Raw genomic sequence first — 20605 nt, forward strand, 5'->3', positions numbered from 1 at the left:
ATCAAAAAGCAAAGAGCAATACCGTGCTGATGACCTATGCGCGCGTGTCTATATATGTAACAAAATCAATAACCGTGAGAGTCACCGTTTAAGCGGCTGGAGTTGTGCTTCAAGGTTTCTTTGGTCTAAACTGCAGCGGAATTTGATAGTTCTCATTACAATCTAGTGACTAGTGCTAAAAAGACAGCCTGTGATAATGTACTCATTTTCAAGTCAATTTTTCTAGTACTAATAACTGGAGGGGAGCAAAAAAAAGTTACAGATCCATTCTTGTCTTCTCAGAAAATTCATCATAAGTTTAACCTTGAAACAAATTTTTGAACCATGATCATATCCACACCCAAATGGTACACCCAGCCTCAAACCGAGGAAAGCGGGACAAGGGCAAGAACAATCAGTGAGTCCATTGGACTTGAAAATTGCTAACCTAGGCAGAAAGATTCACTAGAAGAGGGGGAAAACGCATGCATGGCACTTATAACTTAGCTCCATAGTTATCCCAGAGAAACCTGCCCCAATTCCTAAGGGCAATAAAAGTAACACAATGCCACAATATCTAGAGCAGGGAATTGACTAAAATTCTCAACTCAAGCACATCTTAATGTAAAGCTATTCAAGTGGTTCTAACCAGATGTCACGTGATCTGATCGGCTAGCAATGGTAATCTTCTTTCGAGAGTCGAAATCAACCTTCTCTAAGTCGCTAACGGTTCCCAGATAACCATAGAAGACTCTCTTCTTCTCACCAGTCCTATGATCAACCTTGACAAGGTCAGGGTTGTTCTCGTCATCCTTGACTAGAGTCACGGGCTGCAGTCGAGCCCAACCTTTTCTCCCACGGTTATCTTTCTCAAAATATTCCGCTAACCGCACGGCATCCATTAAACTTGGAAATTTAACCAGAGTAACACCTAGATGACCTTCTCTGTTATACAAGGCCTTCACCTTTCCATTGTGAAATCCAATACCTGAAAGCAAAATCGGCAATTGCAGTACAGAAACGTTAAGAGATACAGACATAGAGCTGAAAACAAGCCTGGAGAAAGCATGACTCTGGTGTATTATAACCAGTACCACATGCATAAATTGGTGGCAAATCCACTATCTAAAGCAAAATAGGAAAATGAAGCGTAGGAGGTGCCGAGAAAGACAGATCTAATAGTAAAAGCAACAAGCACTACAGATCAGCATTAACTTATGATCAGTTTCCCACACATACACTGATGATAATAATGAACAAAAGGAAGTTTCTAATCTAAGATTCTCCTCTCAGTTTTTCCTTTCAGAAAAGGTGAAAAAGACTAGGAAATGGAAGAAGAGGGGCTGATAATGAATCCAAGAATGAAACCTTTGGCAGTGGCAAAAACCCATAGCTAGCAATACTCAATGACCAGTAAAAGTGGTATTGTAATAATACCTAGAACACCAAAAGGTTCTCAAGCTTGCAAAGAAATGGTAACATCAAAAAGACAAACTCACTTCTCACTGAAGCATCTTCAGAAATGGATTCAAACTCAAGTTATTCATTGTAATGTGGCACTAAAAAACTAGGCACTACACCAGTCCTATGAATAAAGATTCCTCAACAGAAATTCCTCATTACTCTAAAGTATGTATCAATATTCATCAGTTTGATGGCAAAACCATCGGCTTTAGCACCACCAAAATGAGCACCTCAGTGGGCCCAGGTTTAAGTAACTAGAGAAAGAGCACAAAACCAGATGGTTTAATGAAAACCGAACCCAGAAGCACCTCAACAGTAGAACTCTTCAAAAGAACTTCAGGAAGCGGTTCAAGCTCTTGAAGAGAGATAAATGAAGTTGCAATCTCATACATGTTGACCATGTAGAAACAGACAATTAAAATATAATAATATTACTGAAAGAATTCTACTAGTTACTTCTGGAAATACATCGATTATAGTAGCCCTCCAAAGAGGTTCATTTCACACACCAGAAACATCTCACTGAAAATTAGAACCACGCCTAAAATCACACTGCAGATCAACTACACTGAACAGTAGCAAAGATTTAACCTCTTGGTGGATTGCAATGCATGAAAGACAGATATGCTGGTTACAAACAGAATACATTTCATGCCCCAAATAAATGTTAGCAACACAAATGGCATGTTGCGCTGGTCCCCGTGCAATCCACAGTATTCTAAATGCTTTGGCTGCTGACCTAAAGATCCACTACAGTGACATGACTGACAATATACACATTCTTTGCCGACTAAAGAATGTTTTGATACGTAAGACAATTTATTTTGTTTGAATGCACCAAGAAGGTGTAGGAATATCTAAAATGCAAAAACTCAGCAGCACTCTATAAATGTAGGGAACTTGGAAATCTATGAGGAAACCTATTTCATTTACATTTGGAACTTTTACTGCAGAAAGACAAAATCTAAGTGCGTTTAAGGAGCTTTTTAGTAAACTAAGAAGCCAACTACGACGCCATTCAAAGTACTATCTCTAATATCAATTTTTGGATGTATTTTACACCCTAAACGTGATAGGGTATTACCTCTGTGGCCTTCCTCATCAATTTCCTTGACAAATTTTCCGATCAGTAAAAGCACATAAATTCCGGTCTAAACTCCAGTAAACTAATTGTACAAACCACCAAGTTTGCTTTAACATGTCCACTATAAGACCTGTAACAGATTTAAGATTCTATACTGCCTCAGATTCTATGTTTCTTGGTCTAAGAGGCACCCCTCCCAAACACTATCGAATAGCACGCCTGAAAGTAGACTTATAATCATCAGAGACTGCTAGTGTGCAAGATAGCGGAGATTAAATGACCACCGAAATGCTGAAAGACAAACCATCAGCAAAAACGGCATGGTAAATTAATCAAATGGGTCAGACAAATTAAGCAAGTAAAAGTAATAGTCCTGACAAAGGGACCTATTGGGTGGAGACGTTTAGATGTGGCAGGTAGCTATGACTGCTATATGCGTGCAAGAAGATAGCACAGAAGCAGGAAAATTCCCTTGATGAAATGATGGAAATGATAAGAAACAGAGATGGACATTTTACCTCTAAGGTAACTATCCATTGCCTTGTTTCCCAAACCCTCCATGCGCCCATCATCACGTTTTCCTGTGATAGTGTTATGGATTATTACCAAAGGGGGCCACAAAACTAGATCATCTCGGTTTGCAGTTGCTTCATCAGCAGATAACATCTGATATGACTTCGAGTTATCAGGAGGTGCCAGATAGTTCCATCCCATCAGAACACACAATGCTTTGTGAAAGGCCAAATGTTCCACAAGTGAATCAGCACTATTCGAGTTGTAGGCATGCATAATAAGAGTGTGCATATCCGGAAAATCTTTTGAAGCCCTGTGTTGTTTTCATGCCAAAGAGTACTTCAGAATTATTCCTCAAACATTCCAAGTTAAGATAAACTTAAGTGTAAGCAAAAATAAAGCATTTAGCAATAAAAGGGAAGTTGTGAGTATTATTTCAGGGTGTGAAACTCAACAAGGTGCAATGAGGCTATTGTGACAGGTGGCACATCACAGCTAAAATACACCTGAACATGAGATGAAGTTTGCCGTCAAATTGTCTTCAAACTTACTTTGAAAAGGAAAAATCTCTTTACATGTTGGAAAGGGAAGTTAAACAAGTTGATCTCATTGAATGGAACATTGAGATTTTTAACACCGTGAGATTTCCTCCGCGGTGTGGTAGGACGAAAGAACATGTAGTACAAACTACCAATCATACAAAGTCCACCTATGGCAAACTTATTATGAACTACACTGCCAGTCTAATGAGTAACAAGGGAAAGTAAAGCATAGAGCGGCATATGAGCCGTGCACAGAACTACTTCCATCCCATACCAAGATGTGGGAGAAAACGACAGCTGAGGAAACTAATCATGACTAAAACCATTCAGTTTTTCTTCCTTCACTAGTTTTATGCAAGCTGCCATTTCATACCACAGCAACCATAACCAAGATAGTGGAATAGTTGAGCAATCAAGCAAAGAAAATTTATAAACAGAAGTCCATGATTTGGTCGCACACATTGACCTGTTGAAACATAAACCGGAGGCCACACTAAAAGGTGGTAAAAGTATCAGATATTGCTCTCATTTACCACACAATAATCTACCATTTTCATCTATCATGGAATACGACAATCTGGTTCAACCACAAAATGATAATACACATTGTGAAAGTAGCAAGCTACTCCTCCACCAACGAGAACTTTTGATTAAAATGTGAAAAAGAGAATTCTTGACAAACATTAGAACAAGGCAAAGAAAAAAGCTCTTCTATGGCCTAGTGATATATGAAAGAAAATATTCAAATACAAAGCTCTGAAAGAGTTATGCCTACATAACATGAACACATTGGTGGAATTCTACCTAGGTTGACTACCTTCAAGTCATTTAGCTGATACTTGCATCACATCCGCTATAAGAAAACAAATGACTAACTTCCTGTATGTTAAATGGTTAATGCATGGTCGCCAGTCTACATAGATCCAACAGAGGAAGCAAGAAATAAAAACCTAAGTCAAATACAGTTTGTATCATTGTATGTAAAGGACCACTAGTCAAGCATTTAAGCAGGTAAGGCGCTGGAAGCTTTACTTGCTGCTCTACCCTTAGGAACTGAAAACTCACCTCATCTCAAACTAATGTGATAAAGCATCTAATTCATTGATAGAAAAAGGCTCTTCCACAAAAACTCTTTAAGAGCTTCATGGTGATAGTCACATAGGTCAAGCAGGGTAGAGTTATAGCTCAGGTAACCAATCAATAACAGAGAAGCTTCCAAGGCATAAAATTGCCTCACCACAAAGAAGAAAGAATCAACACAATAAGCTCCGTAAAGCTAAAGCTAATCTCCAAAGACTGATGAAGTACATTCAACATGCAGCCACTCAGCTACAAATTTTTTTTTTTTTTTGAGAAGGATACTCAGCTATAGATTTTCTATCAAATATGAAATAATACAAGTGTCGAAAAGCATATAGAAAAGACTCCCCCCTCCCCTCTCTATCTATCTCTCCCCACACAGGTATGTGGACCATGCCTCCCTTGCTTCATATATCTGAGACTATGCCACTAGTTATTCCTTTTTAAAGCAATCATAAGACTAAGGACGATGATAGAAGATGAAAACAACAAATAAATTAGGCTATCACGAAAATAGCCCCAATAGTATATTGAATCAAACAAATACCCAATTAGTTTACATCACCCTCATTACTCTGATCAAAGAAATGCTTTAGTTTGATCTGATGACACAATACATCATACAAAATATTTGAAATAACTTTAAGATACCTAATAAAAACTTTGTACCGCCTTAAGCAATAAATTAGATGTCTCACAAAAGTTGAACAAAAACTTCCCTTACTGTTCTCTCACTAATAACTGGATGGGTCAACACTTTATTTTACTTCACATTTTCAGAACATTATATATTTTGAATTTTGAGACAATATTGTTATTGTTGTTATTGTTATAGGTACTTCAGAATTTCATTATTAAAATAAGATATTCAAAAACCACAATTTCCTGTACACAGAACATCCTTTCCCTCTGAGCTATGTCACCTGCAACACCAATAACTCTCACCTCAGTCTGATCCTTCTTTTGGATTATTATCTCACTTAACAACTATTCTTCTTGTGCATTTGTACACCAGATATTAGCAGATATTCTTCATAAAAACCTCCTTAGCAGATATTAAACATACTTAATTTCACTATCAGTATTTTAATTTTCCTAAATAAGTATTTTAGAACAGATTCCTACCTCAACCAATGCACTTAATCCTCTGAACTAAACATGAGATACAAAGACTATGTATTACAGTATGTATTGTATAACACCCATACACCCTATACTGCAATAGCTGCTCAAACAATCCTACAATGATACCAGTTCTCATTTTAGTGGGTACTAAAGTTATTATTAGCAGCTAAATCAATGCATCAGCAGGATGCTCTCCACAAAAACCAACAAAATTTGTTTTAGTCCTACATTTAACCCAATTCGAACATAGTCCAACACTTAATTTACATACCAAGCATCATCAATAGAAGAAATAGAGCATTACGCGTATAAATAGAACGAGGGAGAATCTTACATGAAATAAAGTACATGATCTACTCACAGCACATCAGTAAAGCAAAAACACAACCAAATCAAGGAAATAAGGATATAACTTGCTATTGAGTTTGAACAGAGGTTAAGAATGAGAATTCCGAATAAGCAATAGAGCAAGATATTGCTTTGGACGATTGAATTGGAAACCATGTCTGAATGGCTAAGATCACTCCAGAAGAATGTAAACAATCCTAATTAGGCAACAAGCTCTTGGAAAATTTTTGAGAGCATGAACGAAGAGTAGGGACATGCTCATCTCAGTGGAAAGGATGCAGAATTAGATCTGGCAGGAGAATCAAAGAAATTGGAACATAAATTACAACATTCAAATAGAGAAGCAAAGTACAGCAAGTGAATAGAAGAAATGGGAAATAAATGATGATAGTAAGGCAGAGAAAGTGCAGCACTATTAAACCATAACACTAGGTGAGCATTTGATTGGTCTGACTGTTGGTTTAGAATTTTCAAAAGTTTTTTAAGAACTATGGTGCTCGAGCTAGTTTGCGCACCTTGAGAATTGGATATAATCAGTAAGAAAGGTTGCTTATCTAGCAAACAATATGGCTTCAAGAATGCCATCTCAGAAACAAGAAACAATGACACAAATGAATAATAGACCAACAACAACTGCATATTAATCCAAAACTAATAGGGGAACAGCATTAAGTATATACAAGAGCTCAAATAAATGATCTGTTATAACATCACATAAGGCCACATATCTTTTTTAACTGATATTGCAATAACGCCTTCAAAGAGATGAAGATTGAAGAGAGAGAGAGAGAGAGAGAGAGAGAGAGAGAGAGAGAGAGAGAGAGGCTCCTAGCACATTTCCCCTCATTGAAGGGCAAAGGCAAACTAAATTCAAACAGCCGATCAAGATCTTTTTCTTTTTCAAATAAGAGCAGACCAGAAAACAGGCCCATTCGTTCTCTGCCCCAAGCGAAGTTTTGAGCAGACCTCAAAAGCACCATATTGAGTTACTACAACAAAGCATAGTGTTTGAAGATAAGCAGACTCATTCTTTCTCTAACTTAAAACCACCTAGTTCTTTGCTGACAGGTCAAGACAATTTGCCACATGTTTACAAATAAAACTTGATCATGACAACATCCTGATGTCAGCATCTCTAAGTGCTCTGTAAAAATCAAACACTCTCTAAATAACTTGGAGCCAACTACTTCTTTATCTACCTGCTAAAGACCCTTGACAACCTACCAACTATACCTCTACAACAATAGTCAAAATTTGACAGGAATGGTCTGGAAACCGAGGCCTGAAATACACATCACTGATGTCAGCAGCAACTGTATATTGAATAAAGATTTTAATTCAAGAGCTTAGAGATCATAAACCAATAACTAATTAGCTTCGGGCACCTAGGAAAAACAAATTATTAGTAGATTTAACACACAAAAAATTCTCTTTTGTAGATGCTATATGTATGTGCATGCAAGTCAGTATCTACTGAAGAAAAATTGCATTCGAAGACAATCCTATGTCGCAACTGAATCAACACAAACAAATAATTCAATCTACACATCAACAATCAAGAAAAAACATTGGAGAGGCAAATAGTATATTTCCCAGACCTGTTACAAGCAAGACACTGCAAATGGCCCTGCTTTCCATCAGTCAAAAAACTCCTTTTGAGATTAGCATTTTCATAAATTAACTTAACCATAAGTAAAAAAGACTTCTTTAATGCAGTTTGATCCACCTCATTGTGCCTACTAATCCTACTACTCCCACTCCCTTCAGTTCTCATATACTTTGCAGGAGGCCTAATCATTTCTTCTCCTCCTCTACCCATATGCAAACTACTCATCCCATGGGCCGGAAGCCCACCTGCATTCCCATGTTCCAACACCTGTTGCCTTAACCTCTCAAGCACATCTTTCCCTCCCTCATCACCAAACTTCCTTTTCATCGCAATATTATTATTTTCACCACCAACAACATGGGCCCGCTCTGAATTCCAATATTCCTGATTCCTATTCCTCATAAGCCCGTCATCGAATCCTAAGCCCGGCCCGACACGAAACTCAGGCCGGGGAAAATCTTGATAATCAAGGGGTAAAGCGAAGTAAGAGCGTACAGAACCATCAGCTAGGACCATGGTTCTGCGCTCAAGCATGTGAAACCCGTATGAAGGAGGAGGGGGTGGGTCACGGAAAGGGAAAGGGGGTAGGAGGCTTAAGTGGGTCTGGGTATTCGGGTCGGGTTTTGGTGATGGGTTGTTGTTGTGATTAATGGGTTTCTGGTTTGGGTTCGGATGATTATTGGGGTTTAGGGGTTTGGGGGAGGGTTTCGAATTGGGGTCGCCGGATCCGGAGGCGGCGGCAGCGGAAGAAGGGTTTTTGCCGGCGGGGGGATCCCATCGGGACTTTTTCTTGGAGGAAGAAGGAGGAGTTTGTTTATTATTGGAGGGTGGTTTTGGAGGGTGATTACCTCCTGCCATCCAAAAGTAGGGCTTTTGATGTCGAAACTAATTGTGGAAGAGAGTTCAAAGGGAGGAGTTAAGTTATATGTGCAGGACTACGTACGAAAATACAGAGATGCTTTTAATTTAATTTAATTTCTTAAGAGAGATTTGTAATGAGACCTCATAATGGTATTAGGACACATGAATATTAAGGCTATATATAACAGGAGGGAAATCATATCAAAAGTCTTTACAAAGTCGTTCCAAAGCAATACATGTTTGGCTAAAAACACAACATAATATGAGTAAAGTAAATAAAGAATTCATACATACCATAATGATATCAACTTCTTACCAAAAAAAATAACGATATCAACTAGTTGGGATTAATGTTTAATCGTATTATTCTTACACTTCAAACAAATATAAGGGGATCATAGTATCTTCATAGAGTTTAGAGATACAATCAGAGCCGAATCCAAAATTTAAATCCGATGGGTCCAACTTTCAAATTTTTTAGCATTGACCCATTATATTTTAAAATTATTGGTTCATATCTACTATTTTTGCAATTTTAATGAATTTTTACATATGAAATTTTTACTCTACGTTAAAAGTTATGGGTCCAATTGAATCCGTCGAGTATACGCTACATCCGCCCCTGAATACAAATTAAAATAGAAGAAGGAACAATTAACCTAAATAGCAACATAATAGAGTACGCTAATAGAGTATATAATTCTTTCATCTATATTTCAATGGTACCATGATAGGGTACATAGCTGTTAGCCCCTAATAGTGAGACATGACGGATGTCGGGCAGAATCTATGTCAAGGGCTTGTACATTGCCCCTTGACATGGGTTTGTGCGGGTGTTGGCAAGCAATGTGCGGAGCTGAAGGTGTGTCTAAGTTAGTGCATGGACTTAGACAAGTTAGCTAGGCAAGGTGTCTTGAGTGTTGGCAAGGCAGCTTGATTGTGGGCAACGGCTATGGCAAATAAAGGCGCATGGCACTTGGCTAAGGCATGCGTGCGGATCAGTGAGACGACAAGGTTTGTGGCAAGACAAGGTCATGAGCTCATGGGCGAGGCATGGTCCAAAGACAAGGCAAGGCAGGAAGGCTAAGTGTGGACAAAAGCTGAAAAACAAGTGTGCAAGTCATGTGACTGAAGAAGTGTGTTGTGCATGTGCTTTGGAAGTTAAACATGTGCAAAGCACATGTTGCAGTTGGCTCAAATGCTGAAGATGAGTTCAAACTCGTGGGAAGATTTGAATTCAAATTTAGGACAAGGTAGTTGCTTGTTTTTAGGACTGTCATGTGCAAGGCACATTGTATAACTGCCCTTTGTAAATCTGCCATAGGCAGCCCCTTATATGTGTGTATTTCGTTTGGAACAAGGCAAGTAGCATATGTGAGCCTTTTCCAACAGAGTGTCCTTTGTATTCTGCGAGAATTAATAAAGATTGGGTGTTTTACCATATCTCTGTGTGTTGCTATGTTTTTACAAGTCTGAAATATTCTAATTGTCGGACTGTGTGCGAAAAAAGTAAGGCTGCGTGGCTGAGAGTTTGGCTACTGCCGTGCAGTGTCAATTGTGCTAAAAATAGCCCTGTAACAATAACCCTTACGTCTATATTTCCAGTGGCACGACAATCAATTAATTCGTTTAATAGCAAAATTCTTGTTCTTTCAATCAAGTGGTTGAATTTATAACTTCAATTAAAATAAAGAATAATAACTATTCATCGTTCAAAAGTGAGCCATGAATTTTTATCATCAATAAAGTGAAGAAAACATCTAAATATCACAACTTATTAAAGTTAAGTCGTTTAGTTCATATAAGGATCGGAACGTCAAGCTCCTTTTCGTTTCTAGAACTCAATAGTTTATGCTAAGTTAATTATTATTTTAAATCATGGTGCAAATCATGCAAGCTTGTCCTGCACGTACATTGAATCTCATTTAACTCATTCTTTCAAAGACATGAAATATCTAAAAATACATAAGATAAGTAAAAACTCGACATACCTCAAAATCACTCTTTCATTAACAATTGTTAGCTCCTAATGTCCAATTGGTAACCAAACGACTCCAACAACATAAAACTACACAGTATGAATCAATAACAACCCATAAATTCATCCATCAGACTATTCTATTGTTCTTTAAATTATTCTCAAGTACTTATTCTAGGTGAAATCTTTATTAATCACCTTCAATCTTGATTCAAGCACTACAAGAAAAGGTGTAATTTGTGGAGGTTTTTTCTTAATTTTGTAACGGTTTCGGACCCCCACAAATTGAATTGTGGGGGTTTTAAGAAACGCCATAGTTATCATCGCCACAAGGCTTTTTGTGGCAGTTTTAAAGAACCCCCACGACGACCTCCGCAAATTAAATTTGTGATTAGTGGGGATTTTGAAGTCAATTAAGGGCGGGTTCTAACCTCCTTTATATGATTTTCAATGCTAAATAATAATAATTTGTGGTACTTTGATTGTCGCAATATAATTTGTGATTTTTGAAAAATAATTAGTGACAATTTATAACCATCACTATATGAGCTTTATGTTAAAAATAATTAATTAGTTGGGGTATATAATTGCCACAATATAATCTCTTTTACAAATTTTAATTTATGGGGGATTAATTACCATCACGAGTTGAATATTGAAATGCCCTTTGTTCTCATTAAATATTGCATGATTAAATAAGATCAAGTTTGTATTAGCATATGCATAAACAAAAAAATGAATTATATACTAAATAATACTCATTATATAACAGAAATCAAATTTCATTAAACATCCACAATAGCAGCAATCACTAATTCAAGTACTACAAATCATACTAAAGTAGCTCCTAAACATTACTACTTAAAATCCATAAAAGCACCAATGGTACCACATTATATAAATAACATTCTAAGTATTTGCTTGGTGATTCTGGTAGCTGCTGCCCGATGATCCTCTTACATCCACCGGCGAGGTAGGTTCGCTCTCTGCATCATCACTAGGCTGAAACAATAAAAAGCATATTTTGATGAAAAATCTGACCATTATACCATATTTAAATTTTGAATGCTTCCTTAAAGCAACGTAGTAGTGATATTAAGACTCAACATTTCAAATGCAAATCCATTTGCTCCATTTCCATGAAAGCAATTACAATTTCCTTTCCTATGTCTACTCTTTTGGTTGATAGAATAGCAGAACAAGAAGACCATTCATCTTCTAACTGATCATATAGTGCAGATAGACCATCCAAGTACTTCTCTATCACAATTTACAAAGAAGCATTATCCCAAAAAAAGGAAGTTATTACCTACAACTTGTGGGGAATTAGAAGCAAGATACCTGCTGCTTTTCCTGTTCAGTATTCACATTATGAACCAGAATAGAAACCATGTAAACTATTTTTTTTTTTTTGGCGTAAATCCATACATGTGAAATGTATTAACAGGAAAGCATGTCAACAGCAGTAAATTCATGCCTATGTATGACATATGGCATTAAAGAGTTTGTGTATATAAACCTTGATTAAGTATAAAAAGAGTATGTACATTTAAACAAAAGGGACTATAAATTTCTAGAGAGAGCTTCAGGAAACACAATTCAGGTCTAACATTCAATACTTTCACCTCAAATTACTAAATGAAAGTCTTTCATACAACATTATGTCTCACATAAGATAAGAATGGTAGTTGATTTGACACATTAAAATCTTGATTTATTGCAGGAGGCAGAAAGTTGCAACTGCTTTGCTTAAGGCCTGTGATGTGCTTGCAAGATTTTGGGGTTTTGAATATCTAGTACTAAGGGCATATGAGGGTGATTTTGGTGCTCAACAATTATATACAAATGCGGGGTACAGTGTAGTTTCAAGGCTCCTCTATGGAATTCTACGTTGATTGGTCAAAGAAGACGAGTTCTTATGGTTAAATAGGTCTCACTTGATTCAACTAACATTCATTGAAACAAAGACTTTGACAGTTACATATCAAATTGGTCATTCAAAATATCAGATGATGCTGAGTTGAAAATTAGAATTCTGTAAATTTGGTAAATGGTTGTACAAAAACTGTTTCATTTGATCTTCAGGAAAGAGTAAGTTTTTTCTGAATCTTTCATTATTCTTGTGAATATTTCCTTTTTCTTCAGAGGATTCATATATTCCTGGTTGACTCCAGTTTTGTTCTGGATTGAAGTATAGTTGATTGATCAATTGATATGGTTGCTTCTTAGCTATTTCTTTTCTTGCAAAACTGTTAAAAATATCAGATTTTGGCATTAAAGAGTTTGTGTATATAAACCTTGATTAAGTATAAAAAGAGTCTGTACATTTAAACAAAAGGGACAATAAATTTCTAGAGATAGCTTCAGGAAACACAGAGATAGCAAATGTTTTTCTTACTTGTGGTTGAGGAGCAAACAGACCAGCAAATTCCTCAGGAACTCTTCCTTCCTTTGATATAATGTAAGCTTTCAGTGTAGTTAAGGTGTCTGCTAATTGGGACTTCAAATGAGTGACCTCTTGTTGCAAATAGGTGAAAGTTGCAGACGATGCACCGAAGCTAGATGAAGAATGGTTCAGCGCATTAAGTCGTTGCTTGATATTCTTGAATGTATTTGAAGGAGCTGCTCCCATACCCATACATCGTACCCTCCCAGAATGCTCTGCCCCTAACACCTTGCCAATAATATCTATCTGGGGAAATTTCAGAATTATTGGTATTGCCTTGAGTCGATTCAATTTGTTCCTACAAGCAGACAAATTATCAATTAGTATGTACAGAAAGATTGGGTTGCAAAATGTTAAAATAGAACTTCAAATAATGTCAAAGAAACACACCAAAGCTGAATGTACCACTATAGTTCTTGCCTCATCATTTACAAATGATCCATCATTTCTCTTATGAGTTTCGATAAACATCTTTCCCCGAGTAGGATATTCCCCAGTTTCCAAAAACTAAGAAAGAGATAAACCAAGTAGATTGTAATAAAGCATTTAAATTAGATAACAAGTGAAAACTATTCAGTTAATATGAATACCAACTCATGTCGTCGTCTCGAGTTAACTTTGGATCCGCCAGTGTGAGGCATTGTTTGCTTGCGTCGAATTTCTTTATTTCTTCTACAACTTTCCAATCAACAAAATAATAACAACATAAAAAATTAGTCTAATATTTAATTATATCGACAGCAAAATCTATTCAGATAATCAGAATCTTACAATTGTTGATGATTTTAGACGATAAGCAATAAAACCAGCCCACTGGTCTCTACTTATGCCCGGTGGCACATTGCTTAAAAGTTCAGTTCTGCTTTTGGCCGGGTCATAAAATTCATCCCACAACCTATGTCTATGTGTAGCCCACTTCTTATTCAAACTAGCATTGCAATATCTGTATGCAATGGCATTAGTAGTCCTAAAAAAAACCGAGGCTTCAAATGAAAAAGAAAAACAAAGTTAGTTTTCTATACATGCATAAAAATCTAGCTACAATAAATAGACAGATGTGTAATACCTTTAGCATGGTTTCAAAGCAGTCTTCCTTGTATTTTTTAGGAATACCAGACGGTCCTGACCACCTGTCAAAATTAATTGGGAAGAAATTGCCATCAATAGCCAGTAATCCACAATATCCCCCATATGCTGCATCGTAGATTTCAAAGTCCACAATGATGCGTTCTCCGATAGGTAGGTTGTTGACCTCATTGACCTTGATCTTGATGTGCTTGGTAGTGTTGTTTGAGTCTTTAATAAAAAGACAAGTTAGTCAACAAAAAATAAAAACATCAGGAATTTGTAAAGTGAAATAAACATAGATATAAGGCATATACCTATTGCCTCTACTTTCCAATATTGTGTAGATTCACGTCCAGGATGGCGTGTTGACATTGCACTTGGATTTGAAGGCTGTGTTGGAGCTTGTTCTTGTTGTGGGACTTCATCAGCTACTGAGGAACTTGCAGGAGCATGTGAAGGAGCTTGTAACGATGTTGAGGGCTCTATAACAAGTGACGGGGCTGGAGTTGTTGATGATGAAGAACGTCCAGGAGCATCATATGGTCCATGAGCTGATTTTAATGGATTTCGGAAACGTTTAACCTTTGGCATAGCTGCATATTCATAAGAAAAATAGAAAATTGGTGAATCAAATATGATCTAGTGCATTGAGATGAAGCGAACATGGAACTATGGTAGAACTTTAATTACCGAAAAAAATCTACAACATTGTCACCTTTACTGTTTTATTCAAACAAAGGAAAGGAGTAAAAATAGAGCAAAGAAGGAAAAGGATGGCCTGGCAGCGACTTAGACATGTGAAATTAAGCATAACATAAACATTAGAGATGTTTAAAACTAAAGAAAAAGACTGCAATTATAATTATGAAACTTCTTAAACTACTTCTGTTTGGTATTAGTAGAATAGTGTTGCATGTCCAAAATAGTAACAAAATAAACTTAGAGCTCACGGATTTAAATTCTTTTCTAAATCAGTTCAAGAGATAGAAAATATAAATAATTACTAGACAAATGAAAAGAGCGTACTTTTTAATTGCCAGAACAAACATATATTACTCTAAAAATAATGGATCTATTGCTACAAACTAAACATCAGAGAAAAGATGATTACACCAAATTATCCACAAATCATCCAACATGGTGAGTGGCAATTAGATGCACTAGATGTGGATGTACCAGACATTGTTAGAAGTATATTGCAACAACAATCTATAGACTTAACTCTAGGAGCAGTGGATAGAGCAATCTGGTCTGCAAACAACTCAGGAAAATTCACAGTAGCTTCAGCCTGGGAATTATTACGGCAAAAACAAAGTTAGTCACCTATGGCTTCTAAAATTTGGCATAAGCAAGTCCCTTTTAAGATGAATTTTACCAGTTGGAGGGCAGTACATAATTGGCTGCCCACAGATGACAGGATAGACATGTTCGGCTTTAATTTAGTCTCAATGTGTTCCTGCTACTACCCTCTTCTGAGCTAGAAACCGTGGAGCACATTTTCTACTATAGTAGTTTTTTCCAAGCTATTTCGAAAAAGTACGCAGGTTTGTTTGGTATTCAAGTTGAAGGACTGCATTTCAAACAACTACGGATAAACTGGTGGGGACATAAAACTTTGAATGTAGTTGCTTCTCTCTTAGTTAAAATTCTTCCGGTTGTGATCATCTGGGAACTCTAGAGATTGAGGAATGCCTCAAAATATGGGGAAGAATCCCCATCAAGATGCAGGTCGGAGTATAAAATCATCTTGTTTCTCTATGAGTTATTAAAGCAAAAGTTTGGGAGGCTACAGTTACAACACTCTTGGGAACAATTGCGATAAATTGTTGATAAACCAGTAATACACAAATCATGCATTATTGTGAAATTAAAAAAACCACCAGAAGGGAACTACAAATTGAATACATATGGTAGTTGTCTTGATGGTAGTTGCGGGGCAGGAGGAGTTATACCAGATAGTAGGGGGAAATTTGTATTGGCCTTCTTAGTTTATCTCGGACATGGTACAAACAACTGGGCGGAGAGCCAAGCTATGCTCTTTGGATTACAATTGTGTGAAGCAAATGACCTTGACAATAGAGACAGATTCGCAAATACTAACATCATGTATGAATAGAAAGACCACGACGCCACAGAGGATGATCCAAGCAGTGGACACCATCAAACAGGTAATCGAGCAGAAAGAGTTTGCCGCGCAGCATTGTTTTCTTGAAGCAAACAAAGTAGCAGATAAATTGGAAGCTCTTAGTCATACGCACAAAAGGCGTCCCGTATAACCAGCTGTGAAAGGCTCCTAAGACTAGTTAGAGGACTTATCCAACTTGATAAATGGGAGATGGCATCCTTTAGAATTAGAACATTGAAAGCTAGGGAAATTCAATTTCAACCCCCATAATGTATAGATGTAGCATTGATTCTTTGGTACAGTTAGGATGCATAGAGGATAAAGGTTGGAATGTCAACCCCTCAAAATCACGAGGAAGCTCTTCCTTAAATTTTGCCCATTTAACCTTCGTCAATAAAAGGACGCTGCTTTGACTAAAAAAAAAAAATCATCCAACAAACACAGTCTGCAAACCATTTCAATTCTATCGTACAACCAGTTGATAGTAAAATCTGATGAAGAAACAAGCCAAACTCTAATTACCAATATTCTGTATTTTAGGCATCGAACATAAACAGGCTCGAGTGCGTCTTAATTACCAACAAACTACACAGGCAAGTCTACTACTAATTACCAATATTCTTTATCTTAGGCGGAAAAAAGAAGGTCACTTTCAAGTTGTAAACGGTGCAAAACTAAAAGTCCCAACTCTATATGTACATGTAAGTCAACTTCTAATTAATAACCCATATAAAGTATAAAGTAGTACTTGCTGTAGATATAATTTAATTTAAAGAATACAAAATCAACAAATAAAAGGCAGAGGCAAATGGAAACTGACCAGCTGATGGTTGGAATTTGGGCTCTCACGCATGCTTCTCTGTTGAGGAGCTCTGTAAAGGGAGGGCTTTCAACAAATATAAGGGGAAGGCAGGTACGATATAAACGGTTTTTGTGAAACCACCCATGATTCTTAATATACGAGGGAAATGGAAAAATATAATGGAGGGAAAGGGAAAAAAAACAATGGAGGGAAATAGAAAAAACAATGGAGGCAACAAAAATATGTGGATACGGTATCAAGGCTTAAATTGCACTTGAGATATATACTAGAAACTTTGGGTTTTATTTGCCTATTGGCTAAAGTTAGGGCTAGGCATATTTTATACTTTATTTCATTGGGACTCTACTCAATCTCGATACATTCAGCATTCCGCTCGACTCAATCAAAGATCGCGCTTGATTGAGCTGGCTCGCTAGGCTCGTTTAGCTCAATTGGTCATGTAATTTTATTTTTTTACAAAAGATATTCAATCATTAGGCTCAATTGCTAAGTAGTAAATTAGAAATCAACAAATATTAATTCAATAGTTAATTCTAAAAGTAGTAATATTTTTCTTAATCAATCAATTTAACATGAATTTTTAACTACATTCTGTCTTAGATTAAACCTAAATTATCATATTCTTCACTTAATCTCTAAAATTACTCTTTGTGATGTTTTATTAAATCACAGAGAAAATTAAAATTTAATTTTCCTTTCAATTATAATTTTAATATAATATATTAATAAACAGAAACCATTATAGGCATCTAGTTTCCGGACACAAATAAAAAGAGCCGGCTCAAGCTCGATCAAATTGTAGTAAAGCTCGGTTGAGCTCAGCTCGGCTCCATAAGATACAAAGTTCGATTATCACACTAAATTAGACGTGTGTGAGTTTTTTTCAGTTGATGTTAAATCAACTTTTTTTAATAGAAAAGAGGCAAGACTCTTCTCGACCCCGTTTCATTCAAAATTTGATTCGATTGGATCAAAGATCGGGCTCGATTGAGCTGGCTCGACTAGGCTCGTTTAGTTCGATTACTCGTGTAACTTTTTCTTTCCAAAAAAAATTCATCATTAGGCTCAACTGCTAAATAGTAAATCAGAAATCAACAAATATTAGCTCGGGAAAATTGTCGTAAAACTCGGTTGAGCTCAGCTCGGTTCCATAAGATACAAAGTTCTATCAATACATTTGATGATTAAACGTATGTGAGTTTTTTTCCGGTGATGTTAAATCAATTTATTTTTTAAAAAAAGATGCATGGCTATGGTAGATCCTGTTTTATTCTAAATTTGGTTTGACTCGGTCACAGATCAAGCTCGATTTAGCTAGCTCAGCTAGGCTCGTTTGGTTCGATTAATCGTGTAACTTTTTACAAAAATATTCAATCATTAGGTTCAATTGTTGAGTAGTAAATCAGAAATCAACAAATGTTAATTAGATAGTTAATTCTAAAAGTATTAATCATTTTTTCTTAATAAATCAATCTAAAATGAATTCTTAATCACACTCTATCTTCGATTAGACCTAAATTATCTTTTTCTTGACTTAATCTCTAAAATTACTTTTTTTTGTCATGTTTTATTAAATCATGATTATAGAGAAAATTCAAATTTAATTATCCTTTAAATCGTAATTTTCATATAATATTTCAATAAACAGAAATCATTAGGTTACTTTTTTATCATATTTTATTAAATCATGATCACAGAGAAAATTAAAATTTATTTATCGTTTCAATTATAATTTTAATATAATATATTAATAAACAAAAACCATTATAGGCATTGACTAGTTTGCAGATACATACAAAAAAATCTGGCTCGAGCTCGGTCGGTTGAGCTCAGCTCCGCTCCATGAGATACAAAGTTAGATCAATACACTTGATGAGTAGACATATGTGAGTTTTTTCTCATTGATGTAAAATCAACTGATTTTTTAAAAAAGAGGCATGGCTATGCTAGATCCTGTTTCATTCTAAATTCGGCTTGACTCGGTCAAAGATCGGGCTCGATTGAGCTTGTCACGACCCAAAATCCCACCACAGGCGTCGTGATGGCACTTAATCTCTAAGACTAAGTAAGACAATTACAATTATATTTCGAGCCATTGTTTTTGAAACATATAATTTAATACAAGTGTCGAAACCAAAAGCAGAAACAATTAAAAAAAATTCAAGAATGGTAATACTAAGTCACGAACTCTAACCGAATACAGCAATAATCAAGTACATAATAGTGTTCGAATAAGAGTGACAGTACAATAAAAATGGAAAGACTCCAAGGGAATGCGACGACCAAGCAACTCTACATAATTTTTACGAAATCCGAACACCCATTCCGATACAAGTTCAACCATACCAATTTTATCAAATACCGATAACAACTCGGCCTCCAAATCTTAAATTTTCGTTCTTGAAGAGCTTTGCAAAAATCTTGATTTCTTCCGTTTAAATCCGTAATAAACGATTAATATAACCATGGATTCATGAAATATAATCACTTTCGGATATAGGACACTTATCTAAGTTTAAGTCATGAAGAATTCCTCAAAATCGCCCAAGAACCGAGCTCCAAAAATCCAAAACGAAATGGAGGAAATGACCATTTTTGGTCCTTATGTTTTCTGTCCAGTTGCGCTTCTGCAGACAGCATTTTCACATCTGCGGCCTCGCTTTTGCAAGCCAAAATGCGCATCTGCGATGTCCAAATGTCCACTGCCCAGCAGGAGCTCGCATCTGCGGAGTACATTGCGTATTTGCAATGTCACTGTTGCGACAAAATGGTCGCTTCTGCGTTCCAGCCCACTGCTGCCAGCTTCCGCTTCTGTGTCTTTATTTCTCGCTTCTGCCATCCCGCAGGTGCGTGTATTTTGTCACGACCCGGATTTCCCACCCTCGGGAGTCGTGATGGTGCCTACCAATAGGAGCTAGGCAAGCCAATTAATTTAACACTTCTCTCAACATCATTAACAGTATAAAGAAGAACGAGGCAATTAATATAAAAACGAAAGTCTCGAAACATAAATAACTGAAACCAAGTGCGGAAATTCAAATACACCTCTACCCAGATCTGGTGTCACTAACTCATGAACTTCTACTGAATGCTAAATACAAAGTCTGAATAAGAATACAGTACTGTCTGATCCGATACAAGGGAAATCAAACGAAAGACAGAGATAAGAGAGACTCCGGGCCATGCGGACGCCAGCAAGCTACCTCAGAAATCTCCGGACTGAAGTAAGCTCCCAACGCTCCTACTGCTGACCAAAGGCTCCTGCTCCGGTACTATGATCTGTGCAAAAATCACAGAAGTGTAGCATCAGCATAACCGACCCCATGTGCTGGTAAGTGCCTGGCCTAACCCCGGCGAAGTAGTGACGAGGCTAGACAGGACCTACCAAAAACAACCTGTGTAGATATATATATACAAAGACAACGGAAATAACAACAGAGAATATCAACTAAAAAGGGGAAGGGGGCATGCTCGGGGAAAAATACAGCGAATACAGATCAACGGACATAACGACGAAACTATCTCAATACCATAGCTCATATATAAGTGGTCGGCGCGCC

General features: G+C 36.7%; 1 protein-coding gene and 1 long non-coding RNA gene across 6 annotated transcripts; both read right to left on the reverse strand.

Annotated features, from left to right (window-relative positions):
- On the reverse strand, nt 206-8751 carry LOC109225173. The gene is made up of 3 exons (XM_019389762.1): nt 7734-8751; nt 3046-3353; nt 206-967 (listed from the first exon to the last, which is right to left on the reverse strand). Exons 1-3 carry the CDS (start codon nt 8600-8602, stop codon nt 624-626), a joined length of 1521 nt encoding a protein of 506 aa, XP_019245307.1. The 5' UTR covers nt 8603-8751; the 3' UTR covers nt 206-623.
- Nucleotides 11350-17276, reverse strand: LOC109225174. Of its 5 annotated transcripts, none has more exons than XR_002067864.1 (9): nt 17043-17276; nt 15320-15385; nt 14412-14690; nt 14096-14325; nt 13801-14012; nt 13620-13707; nt 13420-13536; nt 12982-13327; nt 11350-11585 (listed from the first exon to the last, which is right to left on the reverse strand). It is a non-coding gene; the product is annotated as an uncharacterized LOC109225174 (long non-coding RNA). The 5 variants fall into 5 exon arrangements; XR_002067865.1 differs by lacking the exon at nt 17043-17276 and adding an exon at nt 15473-16028; XR_002067863.1 differs by lacking the exon at nt 15320-15385 and having other exon boundaries at nt 13435-13536; nt 17043-17275.

Source organism: Nicotiana attenuata, chromosome 5, assembly GCF_001879085.1.
Source record: "Nicotiana attenuata strain UT chromosome 5, NIATTr2, whole genome shotgun sequence".
Lineage (NCBI taxonomy): Eukaryota > Viridiplantae > Streptophyta > Magnoliopsida > Solanales > Solanaceae > Nicotiana > Nicotiana attenuata.